A 14,482-nucleotide genomic window follows, 5' to 3' on the forward strand; every position below is an offset into this window, starting at 1 on the left:
AACTCCAGTGGCAGCCGTGCCGGTTTTACCGGCACAGCTACCGCCAGAGTAGTTATGAAGCCCACTGTTTCAATAGTACCCAAAGGGGTGCTTTGTGTTAAAATGTAAGTAAATTGTGATATATTCAGCAACAATGGTCAACATTACTAACTGCATAGTTAAGTAACTCATCAAAATGGTCCACATTGGCCAAAATGGTGGCCCATTTTGATTGGCCCAAACTAGCATTTTACATTTTTGGTACAGGCATTGCCCTATAGGCCTGTCCGAGCCTGGCGGCTCATCCATAATGGCAAGAGGCGCCCACCCAGTGGCCCCTCACCCATTATGGAGGAGCTAAGGAGCCAGCCCAGTGAAACAGTGAGCACTCCCTCAGCTGCTTTATCCAGCTAATGGAGTGCTCCTGGGCTGGCTGAACTGTCAAAGGGAAACACTTTTTCCCTTTGACAGTTCAGTTTAGTTCCATAGCCGCACATGCTCACTGAGCCATGCAAGTGCTGGGGCGTTTTGCTTCGCCAGCATTGCATAGCTCATTGGAAATGCTGGCTGGGGCACTGCATGTCTGTATGTCCGAGGGGGAGCTCCTACGCCTCCTCGCACATACGGACAGAGCAGCTGGAGCAGGCCGTTTCAGCACCCACACACAGGCCAATGCAGAAGGTACGTTTATGTTCATTGTTTTTATTTAAACATGTGTATGGATGCGTTATGAGTGAGTGTATGGTGATGGATGCTCATGTGAATGATAGAGTGATTGCTGTATGAATGTGCAGCGCCTTGCATATACACATAATCATGTTCATTGTGTTAGGACCAGTGGGGCCCAGGGGACAGGGATGGTATCTTTTTACCGGACATCTATCATTCAAAACCCTCTGCCTTGTCCACAAGGCTTTCTGGGGCCTGGGTCCAAAATACCTTCAGCTATTCCTCCGCAAATACCTCCCCTCTCGAGCTCTTCACTCCTCTACCTCCAACTCCCTCAGGGTCAGTCGTTTATCAAAGAAACGAGCTGGGGGGTAGATCTCCGTCTTCGGCTGGGGCCTCCCTCTGGAACAGCGCCCTGCCACTCTAAAACTTGAGGAGAACCATCTTTCTTCCTGCACTTATCAGACCTACCCTGTCTGCTGCCTTAAACGTAGCACTTGCAAATTGCTGGCTGCACTACCACTGTTTGTTGCCTTTATTATTTATTTATTGTTATTTATCTGTTTCTCCTCTGCTTCGCACTTTCCACTTCTCCCCCCTTCCATGCACTTTTCCCCTCACACTTGCGCGTTCTCAATGTCACTGGGCCTAGTAAGATCGCTGTTTTATTCTCCTCTGTTCCCCTCCCTTGCCTTGTCACGCTCTGAAACACTTGTGTACGAGCGCGATAGAAATAAAATATCAATGCCTGCCCCCTGGACTCCCAGCAACAATTGCAAACTGTTTGGCTATTTACCCATTTTTTGTTAAAAGTATGCTCTACAATGCAACATTTTAACCTATTATTTAAAAAAAAATTCACAGGGGGAAACCCCCCCGAACTTCCCCTTAATGCCCCTCCACTTAAAAAAGATTCACCAGCCGCCACTGGCCCTCAGACTGTGTTGGGAACGGGATGGGGGAACCGAGGGACTATGGTGGGAGCACAATGGGCGGGAACCATGGGATAGTGATGGGAGCAGAGTGGGGAGAGCCCTGGGTGTGTGATGGGGTGGGGAGAGACCAGCGACTGGGTAGGAGTGGGATGAGGGAGCCCAGCGACTTTGATGGGCGCAGGTGACGGCGCGCAATATATACTGTCCATTTGGCATTTCTGGGGGGTCCCGACCTGCCCAAATTTTGCTCAGGGGGGCCCTGGCCAAAAAAGTTTGAAGACCACTGCACTTGGGGAAGAAATCCACCACAGCCACAAGATACATGCTTCCACAGCATCTTACTTCAAGTAGACCCAAGATATCCAGAGAGGTATGCTCCCTCAGCATACTGGTTAACACTATTGGAGTCAAAGGTTTGTGACAAAGTTTCGTCTTTTTGTCACATTCCGTGCACCCCATAGTCAATTTCTAGGTCCCATCTCAATCAAAAGTTGCATCTTGCAGTGCTTTTTATTTTAGCTATACCCAAATTGCCCTTGTCTGCAAGTTTAAGAAGTCAACCTCACTTTGATTTGGGGGAAATCATATTACCATTGGGTCATAGAAATTCCTCTTCCATGCTAAGCTCACTTTTCACTCTCTTGTAGTTTATCACTATCTTGACCACCACCATTCCTGCGAATGGCAACATGTTAACACATTTCCTTTAATTCCTGTTCCTCAGAAGTCCCTCTTTTCCAAATCCTCCCTTCACACCACTCCTTTTGAAACTCTTTCAGTCTCTTCATCAATGTACACCATCAAGCCGGTCACACCATAAAATGATTTCGGGACAAGAAATCTGCTGTGCCAATCTTCGCCCCAGGTACATACTCGATTACAAAATCGTGATCTGGAGACGTGTGACTCATCCTGCTATCCTAAGAGAAACTCCATAAATACCTTTCTTACCAAAAATATTTTTCATTGTTTTATGATCCATTTTCATCAAAAACGTAATGGCCTCGTAGAAATGTTATACATTTGCTCATGTCGCCTGGGTTAATACAGCACCTAACCCATAGTCACTAGCATCAGTGTACATCATACTCTTATACTGGTTATTGAGTCTAGCAAGGATAGGAGCCAAGCAAATAGTTTTCCTGATGTTCTGAAACTCTTTCTCAAACTGATAAGGGCAGAAAAACTCCACACTTTTTCCTTAAGTGTATTGGGAAGTCCCAGCACAAACTTGTTAGAATATTTCACTAATCCAAGAAAATATGATATCCTTTTCAGTATTGGGCTGTTAAGCTTTAACTATGGTGTTAATGAGTACTAATTTGGGCTTCACTTATTCGCTAGCGAGGAGATGACCTCGATATTCAATAGAATAAACAAGCACTCTCGAATTTTCCCACTACCTGATGCAGTCATCTACTGTGCATCTCACCATTTTTAGCACAAACCAGCATGTCATCTTGAAAACCAAACACTCCCTTATTCTTCCCAAATTACACCAACATATCCCTCTGAAACTCTGCTAAAGCCTAGACTGGGCACAGTTTTAAACTCAAACACACCATTAGATGTAGCAGATGGTTCTTAGACTGGATGAATACCGGTGCCAGATCATTTTAAAGGTCAATACCATTGACAATTATCTTGTCATATGTTTTTTCTGTACTCAATGCAAGTAGGGATGCATGACATCAAGCATGGCATGTGGAACTATATGGGACCCTGGACTGTCTCCCAGAGGGCTAATGTCTAATATTCGGCTGACGGGCAGGCTGAACAGGGAGATGGTACTGGAGAATCTGGGAAAATATACACTTGGATAATGTAAGTGGTATAATCATGACTGTAGGTTTGCTTTTCTTATGCTTCTTTATTACATCATAGGGAGTACATATTTTTCACAAACCTCCCCACATTCACTACCACTTTAATATGTGGTTGGTTAAGACTTTGCACCCTTTCACAAAATGTCCACTTGCTCCAACAATTTAGATATGTTAAACCATGTCCTGGCCAATCCTTTGGATTAGCAAAATGATTGCAGCTCCACACCTAGAGCACCAGCGATCATCTCGTCACTAAACTAGAGGAACTGTGGTGTGGCTTTTCCCATCCAGCATCTTTCTTGGTTGCCATGGTCTCCCATGCTATAGCCTCTCTTTTCTTGTTCAATTGTCTTGTCCAGGATTTACACCTTAACTAATATTGGGATTCCCATTGGCCATATTTCTTCCCCGGTTCTGGTGTTCAAACATTACATAATAAATTGGCCCCTTTAGTGTTCCTCATGCATGGCACCAAATCCACGTATCACTTATCTGTATTGTTAAAAATCCCTCCATGCTGTCACTTCTCCCCCAGCGGGAGACCCTTCCCATGGGGCTAGGGAGGTGAGGTCGTAACCCGATAGTCCCACTGGTGGTGGTACTCGGTGGGAGGATCCCATGGGAGGGGGCCCTCCTCTGTGGGAGAGGTGAAGACTATCGATGGACAACACGGTATGTTAACAACCATGCCTCCAGACAGTTCATTGAACAACGTCAATAGGGCCCAAACACCCTGCCCTCTCTGTCTCCTCTTTCTTCTGCTTGTTACCTCATACATACCAGCTCTGTATATCAGGAAGATGGTACTGTGACAAGTAAGAATGAGAAAAGAGTGAGTATGGATGACTATAAAAGTACTGACATGAGGAAGAGCCCTAGATGGAACTAATACAAGCCTGCTAGCAATCTGAGTCTCGAGAGCCAATCTACCATTAACACTGATGAAGGACTCCCCTCAGTGTCAGTCCTGCCCCAGAGGAGCATTGAGCTGGGGAGCAAAGCCATGCAGAGAGGATGCGCAGCAGACCCCAATGCCTGCAATGGGAAGGTGGGGACGGAGAAGGCGGAGAAGAGCCATGACTTACCTGAAGGCTCGAGAACCTGATGTTCGTTGGCAGGAAGGCAGCCATCCGAGTGGTCCAGGTGGGACCCGACCTACAGGGAGAAACGAGAATGGCAGAGCCGCAGAGAGCAGACCGTGAGAGCCCAGGGGAAGCCAGAGAAGCGTCCGTGTTCCTGAGAACTGGAACCCTTGCAGACCAAGTTGAAAGGTATGCAGAGGGGGTCTAGGAAGACACTGGGAGACCCCAGAGGTTGTGCTTGGGAAGATGTGCAGAATCATCTTCCTTGTCCCATTGGGACCCAACAGAGAGATCAAATAAGAATATTCTGGGTGACAGAGTACCCCAGAGAGACCCGAAGAGAGTCCTGGCAGGATAGTGAACCAAGCTTAATTAAGCGAAACTATAAAGCTGAGAAAGGGGTCTGGGACCCGAATAACGAGAACCCTAGAGAATTGTACATGTAAGATAATGCCTGGCAGGATAGTGAACCAGGCTTAAGTAAGAGACATTACAAAGCAGAGAAAGTGGTCTGGGACCCGAACACTGAGAAACTGAAAGAATTGTACATGCAAGTTAACACCTGGCAGGTTCGTGAACCAAGCTTACGTAAGAGACATGATGATGAGGATTTACACAACTTTATTTGGTGAGTTTGCCATAAAAGCTTAAAACACAGATAAAATAAGAAGAAAATATGACACTGAACCGACTGGAATCATTCAGGGGCATCCAGTTACCCTGATTAACTTCTGTGGGCCAAATGTGAATTCTCCAGATTATTTTGATTGGTAGCTCAATATCTCTTGAGATTTAAAGACACTTTGATTGTCAGGGTAGGCAACTTCAACTTGGTACTAGAGAAGGAGCAGATTCGATCTACGAATACCCTACATCTCACGTCTATAGCAGCAAGGAGGGTTGTGCAGCTCTCTGAACTTTATGGCCTTGTAGACATATGGAGGAATGTGCACCACACAGCAAAAGAGTTCTCTTATTATTCATATCTGAATTGTTCTGCACCCCGCATAGACTATAGCCCTCATTATGAATGCCAGTAACCCACCAGTACGGGTTACCCGACAAACTCACCTTACTGTTTCTGCTTCACGATATCCCGGTAATACCAGGACATTGCGGGCAGCGGAGAGCTGGTCAGTTCCCATTCCAATGGAGGCAAGGACTCCATGGGAATAGGAACACTGAATCACTAGCACCGTTAGTCAGGCCTGCCGGTAGTTCACTGCCCCTACTGGCAGACTTGCAGTCTGCTGGTCCAGAAAAGGTGCTGGTATCCGTTGTTACCTACAATTATTTCCGGACCGGCAAACTTATAATGAGGGCCTATATCTTATGGTCTGACTAAGCTGCCAGATGCACAACAGGATGTGCTGTACCGGCACGTACCTTGTTGGACCACTCTCCTGTTGGTATCCAAATGAGTCTCCCCAGTGTACTAAGATTGGCCATGGGATGGAGGTTTAAGTCGCCGCCTCCTATCTGATTTGGTTTTTCGGTCCTCGGTGCATAAAGAAATTGTGCAGACTTACACTGGCTCAGTCTTCTGCCCTTCAGTATTATCGCAGGGGGGTTTGCATCGCCAAGGAAGAAGGTGTCCTAATGTTTATCAGGGCAGATCTGAATAAATATGAGAGGATAAACTGCGGGATCTGGAAATGGAATATAATCTAACAGCCTGACTACATTGGCAACTATAAATACCACACTGCTACACTTTAGGAAGACTGCCCAGAGGGAATGTAAATATTTAGGCAGTTTTTTCTTAGTGAAACAGTATAGGGAGGGGCAGAGACCAGGTAAGACTCTAGCTTGGTTGTATCAGGCTGAGAGACCTTCATCCATCAAATGGTGAACTCTGGGGGGGGGGGGGTCCCTGCAACCCTCTGTAATTCTGGGCATTTTTTTCAATTTTACTCCATATTGTACACATCGTTTCTTACCAAAACAGAACATCAAATCAATCAATTTTTGTATAGAATGGGACTCTATTGGTTCTTTGCTGAGGAGAGGGAGGTTCTGAATGCTCCCAAATCTAGTCAGGAAATTCTTACGGCAATTTAGTCTTTGCCTGGAGGTAAATCCCCGGGCAGAGGCGGCCTGGCCTGCCTGTGGATTTTTACAAAGCGTTTGCCTCTATCCTAACCCTGCATCTACTCAAGGTTTGTAGTCACTCAGTAGAGGGCTGGATTCTCCCTGAGACTAAGAGCAAAGCTATGATCATCCTACTCTTAAAGCAATCCTAATATCCATCTGACTGCTCAGCGCACAGACTGATTTCTCTAATAAACACTGATAACATCCTAGCCAGAACCTTGGCTAATTGGCTTGTTCCTTTAATATCCTGCTGTGTGCTGGCCGATCAATCGAGCTTTATTCTGGGGAGGCCCACTTCATACAGTTTGAGGCGCATCTTTGGCCTAATGCACGTCCTGAACCTGGAGTTGCCAGTGGTTGCGACCCTCCTGGACTCTGAGAAGGCCTTTGATTCAGTAGAGTGGTAATTTATGTTTGCAGTATTTCGTAGGATGGGCATGGGTTCCTTCTTTATATCCTTGGTCTCCCTTTTGTATAATAAGCTGGTGGCGGGGATAAGCATCAATGGGTTGTTGGCTGAAAGATTTTCATTGGTGGGGGCACAAAACAGGGATGCCCGTTCTCCCCATTATTATTTGCTCTCACCATAGAAACTCTGGCAGCTCTAATTAGAGAGAGACATATGTACTGTGGGATACAGTTCAATCGGATAGACGGGTCATTTCCCTGTTTGCAGATGACATGACTCTATTCCCTAAACAACCCCACTCAAACTGAAGTCTGTGATGCAAGATATTCAGGGAATTTAGTACCTACTGTGGCCTCAGAGTCAATGCATCCAAATCAACGCTATTTTATCTAACTAAAGGGAACACTGAAGTTAAAGACTGGTTGAGATTTCAGTGGCATGCGCCCAATACCAGATATCTGGGGGTAGAAGTTGCCAGAAACCAGGAGATATTGTTCAAGGAGAATTATGCGCAAGAAATGCTAGGGTTAAAGATACAGCCTCAAATGGAAAAAATCTTGGGAGGATCTGTTTTATACGACTACCCATTTCTAAAGATATCACTTATCCAGCCCTGGTCCATTTTAAAAGTGCTGAGAGGCATCCTCTCAGGTTTTATCTGGTCGGGTAGGAAGGCTAGGGTCGATTGTGACAAATTGTCTGCTCCTCTGGTCAGGAGAGCCCTTGCTCTGCCAGATTTTGTTTTCACCTGGCAGCTCAGGACCAGATTCTGTCGTACTGGTACTTGCCATTTCTGGGCCGATCTCATTTGCAGATTGAGAGGGCTACAGCTTCCCTGGTGCTACTTAGACCTCTAATTCTTAGGGGAACCCCAAGGAGGGCTGGGAAAATGAATGTGGTGGCGGCAGCCACGTGTGTTACTTGGTCTTGTATTATGACCCAACCAGATGCTGGACAGATGTATTCACCATTGCTGCCTATTGTTCACATACCTGGGATCGCTCTCACTAGCGAGAGGTTGTACACACACAGTATGCAGAAGTTGAGACTGGCCACACTCTCAGGCTTAATTCCAGATCTAACATTGAACCAATTTAAGGCACTGGGTGGGTCAAACCCGTTAGAGGAGTTTCTATATTTTAGACTATGTGCTATGCTCAAAGGGATATTTGACAAGTTCCTGGTTCAGCCACAAATTTTCCAGCACTGCACGATGGCATCAATATGGAGGGGGAAGGACTCTTGACTTCCTAGCTATACGCTAAAATCGATGGTGGGGGTTTGTGTTGGGATAGACCAAAGGCTTTTGAAGTGATCTTTGCGGCAGTCTCTCACAGATGATGTATGGCAGTATGGTTGTATACAAATTAAATTTGTCTGCTTCAACAGTCGCTACAAGCTGATCATTGTAAGTTTTTACATCAGACATACTATACTCCCATACTACTTCATAGGTATTGTCCTGAGTCCTCATTAGTATGTGTGTGTTGTTGAACCACCCAGGTTGGTTTTCTTCACCTTGCCTGGGGCTGCGGACCTGCCTTGCATTTCTGGGGTAAAGTGTTTCAGATAATCAGTGAAATGGTTGGTGTGTAGTTGGCGACCTCGACACTGATTGTCCTGCTCGGATACAGGTGGGACTGTTTCTACTCCTGGCCGAGAGAGATGTTGCCAGGGTTTGGGGGCTTGGATCTCCACTGTGATCATGGACCAGGTTGTGAGATGTGCCATTCTGCTATGCCATGGAGGAGACCTACAGGAAAATGAAATCCCTCTCTTCGAGGCCCAACGATTATTGGAATACATATCAGAACTATTTACTGAAGAAAGGCTTCCACCGGGATTCTCCTGAACCTGATCCGAGCACCCCACCTTGACATTTTCCGGAATACACTGCACCTATGATGTTATTGGGTCTCGTTTGCTCGCTCTCATCGGGAGACCCAGATATTCAAATTGCTCTACTTCCTCTCTTTCTTATCTTACTAATAGAATTTTAAAACAGCAAGTGCCTTTCTTTCAGGCCTGAATACAATCATCTTGGTTTTTTTAAACAATTGATTTCTAGCCCTCTAGAGCAGAACATCTCATTGAATTTATCAAACTGTTTTCTGAGGCTAGTTGGCATTTGAGATAGGATAACAAAATCAACTTCCTACAATAAAATACCAACTGTATTCCCTGATGAACTTGGTGCATCAGTTTGCAGTCTGTGTTTTCAAATCATTGACAAAGGCAGAGCAATGATGGGGCACGATGGGGAAGAACGTCTGAGGCATGTCAACCTCAAGTGCATCAGTAGACTTGTAATCCAGCAACAGTGAGTCTGAAGCAGAGAGAGAATGTGAGACAGGGGTGTGAGACAGTGGATGGGGCGTCAGAGAGGATGGGTGAGAAGGGGTTGGAGAGGGGGTAAGAGAGCGTCTGAGAGACGGTATGAAAGCACGCAACCACTACCATAGCTTTACTATCTTTCTGGGGACACACTACCTTTCTATTGTAGTTTCTGCTGGGTTGCTACATTATTTGTTTGAGAAACCTAGAGATAGCATGTTTTGCTATGTGCCCGCATTATGCTCCATTGTCTATGGTCTGCCGAGTTTTGAAGTACTACACTTAGTTGGGATTGGTATGCTACCATCATTTCATGTTTTTAAGCTGTAGTAAGAGAGTGTGTAATGTTTTGTTCTGTTGGGATCAATGTGTTCTTTTCCCAATGCTAAATGCAGGTTAACTCAACTTATTTTTGAAAAAGATGGAATTTTGTGAGAGTATGCTGAACAAATAATTTTGGATGTCTGGAGTCACCAAACAATTGAGTAAACATGCTGGATCCAGATGAAAAGAAAAACTTCAAGAGTAGTGGTCTTCATTCATAGGATGTCAGAGAAAGAAGACATAGAGCGAGGACCATACAGACCCCCTCTGATAGTAGTTGAAGTCAATAATGCTCAGATACAGATACTGTTGATTTCTAGATCACCATACACATTGGTGTCTCAAGCTACTTGTGAGAGCAGTGATTCAAGGGAGAAGGAGTGATTTACAAGAAAATGTCACAGACCCTACCGCATATGTGGGCGCTTCAATAAACATCTTGGCCTATACTTGGTGTAGAATAAATATGGAGAAACTGTAGAGTAGAGGAAAAGTTTATATAACTGCAAAAATATATGCTCTTCTGGGATGGAGCCACCAAGGACATTTGCACGTGGAACTGAAACCAGTGGAAGAAAACAAATCCAAGTAGTTTCTCATGAGGATGAGTACATAGGGGAGGCAGTAAGGAGATGCCCTGAAGTTTTTAGAGATGCTGTTGGGAAGTTAAAGGGAAGTATCCATATGATAAAACAGAAAATACTACGCCATACAGGTAGTACATTAAGCTTGGCAAGTTCCTTTAAGTGTGAGGAGAAACTGCAGCTTGAGCTAGAGACATTTTGTGCTGACCCATTGAGTCAAATGAGTGGTTGCCACCCACTGTGTTAACACAACATCCAGATGGGAGAGTTTGCATGTCTGGATTTACGGGTTGACAGATAACCTCTTTCTACCATGGGGAAGGTGCAGTGGATTTTAAACATTGATTTATCTTCAGCATACAATACTTTTCCTCACTCACTATGTCCTTTTCTCATCACCTATGTCGTCTCTTCCAGCTTCTCCATAACATCCTCTCTCCATGCCTGTCTGATCCCTCTCAGTCTTCTTCTCTATCTGCTGCCGATCTTGCAGACTACTTCACTACTAAGGTCACTAATCTTTGCTCTTCCTCCACATCCTCTTTCTCCATCCTCCCTCCACTCCCCCTCTCTCTCCTCTACTCTTTCCGTATTTACCCCTCTTACTTTGATACCGCTCACTTTCTCTCTTATGCCCATCCCACTGCCTTCTCTCAAGTATCCACCTATCTCCATCTTCACTCTCTTCCCACCACTCCAGTCTGGCTTTAAACCGGTGCACTCTACTGAAACAGCCCTTCTGCATGTTTTTGATTCCCTTCGCTCTGCATGGCACAATACACTCTCCTCTATATTAATTCTTCTTGACCTCTGCGTGGCTTTTGACACTGTCAATCACCTCACTCTATGCTCCTCTCTTTCCTCCCTCGGCATTTTTGGCTCTGTCCTCACCTGGTTGAATTACTACCTCTTTGGTCGCTCCTACTCTGCGTCCTGGGCATGTCCTCTTTCTTCTCTTCCCCTTCTATATGATGTCCCTCAAGGCTCTGTTCTTGGCCCACTTCTGTTCTTGCTCTATACCATCCCGCTTTCCTCTCTTATCTCGCCCTTTAATCTTTCTTGTCATTTCTATGCCGATGATTCACACATTTTCTTTTACTTTTCTGAGTTCTCTGATACACTTTATCCCCCAGTCTCTGCATGTCTTTATTCCATCCAATCCTCGATGCTCTCCCACTTTCTTCACCTTAACCCATCCAAAACAGAAGTACTTTTCTTCCCACATCCTCTCCTTCCCCTTACTCACACCAGCATTCTTTTCTTTTCTGTCCTCTCAGCTCTCTTTTTCCACGTCAGCCAGAATCTAGGTGTTCCCTTTAACTCCCCACTTCTTCTTCTCCTCTCACATCTCCCTTACTGCGTGGAACTGTCAGTTTCTTCTTTTTAATCTCTGTCATGCTCGTCCCTTCCTGTTCTTTCACGCTTCCAAAATTCTCATCTCTGCCCTAATTTTCTCCCAAATCGATTATTGTTCCTCCCTTTTGATTGGACTCCCCACGTTTCGTCTTACCGCTCTACGTTCCATTTCTAACTCTGCATTTCATCTTCATTTCTGCCTCTTTCCCTCGCCTCGATTTCTTCCTCAACTCTGCCTGCCTCCATCCTACTGTTCGAATGTGGCCTTCTGTTTCCTTTCCATTGTCTTCAAATGTCTACATGGTCTTACTTCCCCCTATCTTTCATCATTGGTCTCCTTCTATTACCCCCACTTGCGCCTTTCACGCTCAATCTATCTTCCGCCTTGTTGTGCCCAAGCCCCCTGGTGCTTCATCTCGCTTTTGCTCTTTTTCTTTACTTGCCTGCTTCACTGGAATTCTCTCCGCCTTACGATCCGCCTTTGCTCTACTTAAACATCTGATTTGTACTGCCACTTTTGCATTGTTATTTGTACCGTTGTCTTTTATGTCAAGTGCTTAAAATTCTAATAAATACAAATAGCATGAAATAGATCTTTACCTTCATTAATGACAAAAACGCCTCAGGGAGCATATCCGTAGAACAGAATGCCTATCTGGTTAGCATCAGCCTGTGCCTTCTTCCAAAGAGTTTTTGAGCATCCTTTTCCTGCGAAGAAAGGGATACAGGTTTCCAGGAAGATATTCTAGGGAGTGCATGGGATACAAGTGAGCTTCATCGGCTGTTGGGTCGTGTTTTAAAGACACTATGGGAAGCATGGTTAACAGTGAAGGAGGAGTGAGCTATCATACATTCTCTGACGTTATATAGGTTTGTGATGTGGCAACGACCTATCTGACAGAAGATGCTGGTGAGAAGGGTAGAGGGGCTGTATTACGTCAACGACAGAAGGGGTCATAGGTGCCTATAGCCTTTGCTTATAAGGCTCTGGGCACGTGTGAGAGAACACTGCCAGTCATTGAGGACGAGGTCAGAGCTTTCTGCTGGATGGTCAGGTACTTTCAGACTTACACATGCGGCATTTTGTTTATAATATGCAGTCTAACTCCCAAAGGAGAATGGAATGATGAGACACATAGTCACGTGGGTAGACTGTGTGATGGAGGAGCGGATGAGAGCCATGTTGAAAGCAGGTAGTATTCCATACATGCCGCCTGTTAGATTATCAGGTAGTTACTGCTTGCATTATTTCTTGGGACTACTGTTTGCATTGAATTCCGCCTAATGAGGATGGGCACCCCCAAGAAATCCTGACACTTTTTTGTTGTGGTGAAGCGAAGCGTTAGCACCTCTCTACACTGCAGGAAAACACATTTTAAATGAGGACACCCAGAGCGAGTGAACAAGCGGGCATCCCTGAAGCTCGCTGTCTGGTCACCTTTACAATGGGATGTAGAAAAGGACAACCCTTTTCTACATTACACATAGTTCAGTAGCTGCAGGATCTGCTACACAATCCATCTCTATCCCCAAAACTACGAAGGAAAGGATACAAAATAAAATAATAATGCATGAGGATTTTTAAAAATACCGGATGCAGTATTTCTGGACATCTGTATTTGTTGCCAGCACCAGTGAGGATTTCATGTAAATAGGCAAATTTCAACTATTACCGTAGTCGGTAACAGTAATTACCGCTTGCAGTAATTCTCTGAAAACACCCACTGAACATATATATTGAACAGCGCCTACGAGATTTCAATTCTCAGTGACTACAGTCATGATTACTTCATGTGGAAACATACAACACACGTGTGTGATCTGGAACATGCTCACATGCTTGCCATGCCAGTAAAACAAGCTCCGCAATGGCTGCTGCTTCAGTGACCTTTCATTCCTATCTAGGCGAATGCCCCCCGCATGTCAAAGACCCTGTGCTCAGCATCCCTTTCACAAATGTATCTGTACTTTTTGGAGCAGGTGTCGTCATTCCACGAATCGAGAGTACACGATTCTTCTGTCGTTGCGCAGTGCTCTAGTTTCCTATGATTATCCGGTTGGCCGAGTTTCCAAAACCTAATTTAAAACAAAAATGGAATATAACAACATATTAACAATACCAGTACTGCGTTAATATTGACAACTTGCATGTGATCTGTTATCCTTAAAAAAGCGTTTTATTAGACAATTTAACAGCAACTTAACCCTTTGAATGCTCGAGCAGAATCACAGTTATTAGCAATGGTGCGCTGTAAATATACAACATGCTTGAGTTCCATAACACGGAAGTAATTCCAAGGAAAGTAGGAAACACAGTGCAACAGAATAACGTGCTTATCTATAACAATCCAGGCCCACTTTCGTGTTGAGGCGTTTGGACCATGGGGGCACACTCTGTACAAAGCTGTGCGTGCGCTTAACTGAGAAACTCAAGGTGGTGCAGAACAGAAGGCTGTAGCTCGAAGACGTGTTTTGCTCTTTGAACGCCTTAGCCTCATCATGAACTATACGGGTCGGTTATGACGCTCTTTTGAAGCTTTACCGTGAATGGGCCCGTTTATCCGCAGCCCTGCGTGGTAAACCAGGGTGTGACATTATGCAGCCTAGAACCCTGAGAAGGGCTACGCCTCACCGTGGTAGGAGGGCACATCACACCTTCTACGGTTCTACACTTTTGGAAGGCTATGCACCCCGATGGAGAGGTGCACTGAGCGTATTCACTGTCCAGACTTCTTGTTAGACTTGTTGCATTTAGCGTTTTCCTTGTAAAGTTGTTCAGAAAATGTTTTTATTTGCTTTGGCTTTTGTATTTTAATGAAATATGTTTCACGGGTGTTTTCATTTTAGACATTTGTTTGATGCAAATGTATACACATTGGAAAATAATACG

The 14,482-nt window shown here is 45.0% G+C and overlaps 1 protein-coding gene across 1 annotated transcript in view; it reads right to left on the bottom strand.

Moving 5' to 3' along the window:
- Positions 1-1,387: 1,387 nt before the first annotated feature.
- LOC138576527 (galactose-specific lectin nattectin-like) overlaps positions 1,388-14,482 on the bottom strand; it is a 188,362-nt gene continuing 175,267 nt past the window's right edge. Inside the window, exon 4 of the mRNA XM_069649561.1 lies at positions 1,388-13,668. Coding sequence (XP_069505662.1) covers positions 13,494-13,668 — 175 coding nt within the window. The 3' untranslated portion in view covers positions 1,388-13,493. The remainder of the gene's footprint in view (positions 13,669-14,482) is intronic.

The sequence above is a fragment of the Ambystoma mexicanum genome, chromosome 1p, assembly GCF_040938575.1.
Source record: "Ambystoma mexicanum isolate Mex_15411 chromosome 1p, UKY_AmexF1_1, whole genome shotgun sequence".
NCBI lineage: Eukaryota > Metazoa > Chordata > Amphibia > Caudata > Ambystomatidae > Ambystoma > Ambystoma mexicanum.